Below are 5,745 nucleotides of genomic sequence, written 5' to 3'. Positions count from 1 at the left end.
CTGAACTTTGCAGGACCCCTGAAGAAGATATGGGGGTGGGTCTGTTTCCAGCACCTCCCCAGGGCTCTGAGCCTCAGCAGTCACCCGGGAGCACAAGGGGTTCGATCGAGCAGTATAAACCCTGGCGGAACCAGGATGCAGGAAACTGGTTTGTTAGGTTTATTAGGAACCAGTCCTAATAAACTGGGTGCCCCATCACCTGGTCTGGATGTGTGGCCGCCCCAGAAACAGCTCTAGGGAGGGCAAGCTGAAAGACCCAGGCTGGAGCGAAAGTCAGTCCCACACTGTCCCCTCTGTGGCTGGGCTGAGACGATCTGGAGGTGTATCAGGTTGAGGAGCCTCGTCTGCTAAGGTTGGTATTTGTCTCTTAGAAATTCTACCTAGTTCCTCTAGAGCTGATTCAGAAAGCTGAGGTTGCCTGTTAACTTCTCCTTGCTCTCGCTCCAAATCTGCACCTACCCCATCCCCACTCTGCCAGCCTTTGAGTATTCCTGAGATCCCGCTGCGCTCAGGGGTCATAGCGATCTCTTCCGGCTCCCCATCCGTTGGGTGTTTATAACCTAACCTGCAGTGGAGCGGAACTTTGTGTACACCAGGTGCCTGCCTGTTGCCAGAAGTGGGTCGAGTGGATCGGCTTACACTGTCTTCCCATCTCAGAAACGAAGGAAACCGAGGCTCAAAAAGGTTGAGTAACTCAACCAGGATTCCTGACCCTGTCCAATGCATCTTTTGCCTGGTAAATATTTACCGATGAGTTGAATTCCCGCTTCCAGGCTCTTTCTTGTGCTTCCCCGGCTCCTGCATGGAGCGCCCCCTTCCTCACTCAAGGCCCAGCCCCGCACTCCTGTTTCTGAAGCCTTCCTGCACGACTCCAGTGGGTTTTACTGCAGAGAGGACACCACCCGACTTCACTCTTGTTTCATGGGAACGAGTTAGTCATTAGTCTCCCGCAGCAAGACTGTAGGATCATCCGTGACCAAAGCCACGTCTGACACTATTTGAACGGGAGTTGTTCAAATGGCTTAATTGCGTAATTGCTTAAATCCGTTGGAATCGTAATTGTTCAAATACTTATGGATAACGGTGGTTGCTCAAATATTTGCTGTTCACCTGATAGAAAACTTAGAACAGCCTCTGCTTTCAGAAGTCATAATGTGATAGGAAAGCAAAACAGCCCAGAAGGAGGAAAGAAAGACAGCGACACTGATAAAGCCCTGTGAAATGATTCTAAATACATCTGTGTGCGTGAGAGCCGACTGCCAATACCAACCGCACCCTACGAGAGAATTCAGTTGGGTAAGGGAAATCTGACAGGCAGGGCTGAGGGATGGCTTTGCAGGATTTACAGAGGACGCCTGGAGGTATGTTGCAAACTGGGAACCTCAGGGTACATCTGTGAGGCTGTTGGTGGAAGTCACCACAGTGGAGAATTGGTGGTGGGTGTGCCCCTGAAGGAATCGAATGGCCATCTGGAAGGTGGGATGGTGGGAAGGGAGGAGCAAAGGATTAGGGGGGAACGCAGCCTGGAGCAGGGGAATACTGTGGGAAGGGGGGACTTGGGGGAAAGGACAGGAAAGCTTAATTACTGGAGAGCAGGATCCAGGAGCTCACCCTAAAAACAACAGAGTGTCAGTGTGTGTGTGTGTGTGTGTGTGCACACGCACGGGCAGAGGATTGGCTGCCATCCTATCAGAGAACAATGCAAATATTAATATTCATGGTAGATCAGAGACTTCCGGATATTTGGATTTGGACACAACTAAACCCCTAAGAAAGTGAGAAAAGGAGCGTGAGACACACAGGGCACTCAGTGGAGAAAGTGGAGCACAGGGCAGGACACTGACTCTGCCAGGTTAGACTCCAAGATGATAGGATTCTGCCCCACCCCTGGGACCCTGACTTCCAGGTGGTCTCTAAAGGGCACAGAGTGTTCCAGTGAATTCTCCTACAGTCACATGATCACAAGACCAGCCCTGAGAGGAAGGAGAGGCGGCAGGGCAAGAGAGCAGCGTCCTGGAACTAACCAGTGTTTCTTTTTTTTTTTCTTTTTTTTTCCAATATTTATTTATTTTGGGGGGAGAGCACAAGTGGGAGGGGGGCAGACAGAGGGGGACAGAGGATCTGAAGCTGGCCCTGGGCTGACAGTCTGGCAGCAGTGAGCCCAATGTGGGGCTGGAACTCCCAAACCATGAGATCGTGACCTGAGCCAAAGCCGGTCGCTCAACTGACTGAGCCACCCAGGCGGCCCTGGACCAGTGTTTCTAAGGGCACGGTCTTCAAACTAGGGTTGTGTACGCTTGAGGGTGAAGTAGAGACTATTCAGGGGGTTCGTGGGCAAAACAATTTTAATGGGAACTGATTTCCGGAACCTCAAGGTCCACATCTATTCTTTCATGAAATCAATGTCCTTGAAAATACATCTGGGAGGGAAGTGCTGTACTCCTTTCTGATCTCCCCCTTCACAATTGCCCTTCTCTCATTTTTGAAAAGAAATGCGTGCTTCTAACTCATCCTGAATCTTAGTCTAAGGCACTCTGCCAGCATACAAAACCTCCAGGATTGCACACAAAGAGGTAATTTCATAAATAGGTGTTGAAAAATTAAATGACTTTAATGACTGCCTATAAAATCCTTTCTAAGTCAGATGGAAATCTTTCAACAAAATAGAGGGAGGATCTTTTCAAAATGACAGACAATGTAGCATGAAAAATAATTTTTGATGACACATCACTATGTGATTCTTGGCATTAACTAAGTTCAATGAATTGGATGGATTACCATAACAAAACTCATATTTTCCTATCTACTCATTTCTGTTGACAAAGTGTCTCATAACTTCCTACATCACGTACAAAATATTTGCCAGTGATTACCGTTGTGAGTGGCCAAGATATTTAAATAGATCCTCGTGACTTGGACAGACCCTCCCAGAATTGTCGGTTACAATCAGGTATAGAGTATCCTTTTTTTCTGGAGAAATTCACATGGATTCTTTTTTGTGTTGCCTGGGGCTACACTGGCATAAAGATCCACCCAGGCAGCAAGTTCAGGGAAGATGCGCTCTCTCACCGTCAGATTGTACAGGGCCAGGTGTGATCTTGACTCTGCCAACGAGGAATAGAGGTTCAGAGAGGAGAATTGCCCAAAGTAACGGAGCTGGAACTAGAGAGCGGGTCTCCTTCCCGTCAGCCCAGGGCTGTGCTCTGAACCTGTTACAGCAGGTAAAAACAGAGGTGGGGCCGTTCCCTGTCTTCTTCAAGGAGACACCACGTTCCCTCCTTGTCGTGGGACCATTTGACATGAATGAAGGGGTTAGTGAGGTTTTCCTAGGACTAATTTTCAGAACGTATTCCAGATCCCCCAAAGAGGTGGGAGGCGAGGGGCGGAAAGAGAGGGAAGTATGGGGAAGAAGGAAAGGACTGTGAGCGTGTCCTGTTCTCCTACGGATAAGCATCTTGAAGGACAGTCAAGCAAGCACTAAAAGACAATTTCCAAGCTGACGGTCTCCCAGGTGACATTCAGTTCAATAGATTCTCAGAGGACACAGTGGTTACTACCCAGAGGGTATGCCCCAAAGGATGTTTCGATGCAAGACAGAATGAATACCCATACGTGCTACAACACGGATAAACCTTGAAAACATTAAGTGAAAGAAGCCAGACATGAAAGGCCACGTAGAGGAGGAATGCATTTATACAAAATGCCCAGAATAGGCAGATTTTTAGGGCCTGGGGGAAGGGTAGAACGGGGAGTGACTACTAGTGGCCATGGGGTTTTCTTTTTTGGGTGACGAAAGCGTTCTGCAATTAAATAGCGGGGATGGTTACGCAACCCTGTGCATATGCTCCTAACTGACCACTGATTTATACACTTTAAAATGGTGAGTTTTATAGTATGTAAATTTTATCTCGATTTTTTTAAAACACAAAATGAAACCGTTGTCAAATATAGCCATAAGCATATTTGTAGATACGGGCACTAGAAATTGCAGAAGAGGCCTCACAATTTGTTGATCACCTCCTGTGTCCCAGACATTCAGATATTATACATTCATTTTTTCACTGAGGCCACAGGACAACCCTGAAAAGTACGCATGTTTTCTTTGTTTCACAACGAGAAAACTAAAGCTCATCGATAGAGCTTGTCCAAGGATACACAACTAGTTAGTGCCATCATCAGAATTAGGACTCGGGTCTGTCGGGCTTCACAGTACTTGTCCTTTCCACGAAGGCACGAGGCTTCCCATTAGTTTCTTGTGCAAGAAGCCTTACACCTGCTTGGTGTTGTCCTTCATTGTCCTATGCACAGCGGTGGACATGCTCAGGTAATACTGTTCGAGTGATTATCAACTGTCACCTCCACAGATGACACCTGGAGAACTAGCCCTTGCAAATGGCAACCGCACTCCAGTTACCGAGTTCATCTTGTTGGGATTCTCCAGTTATGCAGATCTCCAGGAGCTTCTGTTTGTAGCCTTCCTGCTCATTTATGCCATAACAGTGCTGGGCAACCTGGGAATGATGGCACTCATCTTCTCAGACTCCCGTCTCCATAGCCCCATGTATTTCTTCCTCAGTGTCCTGTCGTTTCTAGATATTTGTTACTCATCCGTGGTCACACCCAAGCTCTTGGTCAACTTCCTGGCCTCCGATAAGACCATCTCTTTCGAGGGCTGTGTGGTCCAACTGACCTTCTTTGTGGTGCACGTGACAGCTGAGAGCTTCCTGCTGGCCTCCATGGCCTATGACCGCTTTGTGGCCATCTGCCAACCCCTCCATTATGGTTCTGTCATGACTAAGGAGACCTGCGTCCAGCTGGTAGCTGCTTCCTATGCATTTGGTGGTGCCAACTCTGCTATCCAGACTGGGAATGTCTTTGCTCTGCCTTTCTGTGGGCCCAACCAGGTAACACACTACTTCTGTGACATCCCACCCCTTCTCCGCCTGGCTTGTGGCAACACGGCCACGGCAGGGCTGGTCCTCTATATCTTCTCTGCTCTGGTTACCCTTCTGCCTGCTGCAGTCATCCTCACCTCCTACAGCTTGGTCCTGGTGGCCATTGGGAGGATGCGCTCAGCAGCTGGACGGGAGAAGGCCCTCTCCACCTGTGCCTCCCACTTCTTGGCCATTGCCATTTTCTATGGCACTGTGGTTTTCACCTACGTCCAGCCTCACGGATCCTCTAATGATACCAATGGCCAAATCGTGTCCGTGTTCTACACCATCATAATTCCCATGCTCAACCCCTTCATCTATAGCCTCCGCAACAAGGAGGTAAAGGACGCACTGGAGAGGAAACTCCAGGTCAGTATCTTTCCCTGCCGAGTCCTGCAAGGTTATTTGCCGGAATGAGGACGGAGCCAGATTCTCGCACAGAGAGTCGTGACGCCGAGGCTTTTCTTTCCAGGAGACAACTTTATTCGTGCTCGCACGGGCTCAGAGGGTTTGTACCCAAAAAACTGAATGTCGCGTGCTGTAGCCTTTGAAGCATTTTCTACTTCTTTGTCTCCCATATATGGGTAACGTATAGACATACAGCCTGATCGGGTAGTCTCATGTTACAGGGTCGTGAGAGGTGTCACGTAAGGACATACAGAGTTGGGAGGAAGGTCGCATACGCACATCGCTAGGTTGCCTTATCGTGAGGTCCTTTCCTCCCCACATTCCTCAGGGAGGGAACTCTACCACAAGGAAGGTGGAGCATGCTCTGAATCACATTATGAATTGACCAAATGGAGAGCAGCCC

At 48.8% G+C, this 5,745-nt stretch overlaps 1 protein-coding gene across 1 annotated transcript; it reads left to right on the top strand.

The window, feature by feature from the left end:
- Positions 1–4,364: 4,364 nt before the first annotated feature.
- On the top strand, positions 4,365–5,351 carry LOC122199124 (olfactory receptor 1052-like). The gene has a single exon (XM_042903858.1). It carries the CDS (start codon positions 4,365–4,367, stop codon positions 5,349–5,351), a length of 987 nt encoding a protein of 328 aa, XP_042759792.1.
- Positions 5,352–5,745: the final 394 nt, after the last annotated feature.

The sequence above is a fragment of the Panthera leo genome, chromosome D1 (genome assembly GCF_018350215.1).
Source record: "Panthera leo isolate Ple1 chromosome D1, P.leo_Ple1_pat1.1, whole genome shotgun sequence".
Classification (NCBI taxonomy): domain Eukaryota; kingdom Metazoa; phylum Chordata; class Mammalia; order Carnivora; family Felidae; genus Panthera; species Panthera leo.
The sequence above is the reverse complement of the archived record's forward strand: the minus strand, read 5'-3'. Positions and strand labels throughout refer to the sequence as shown.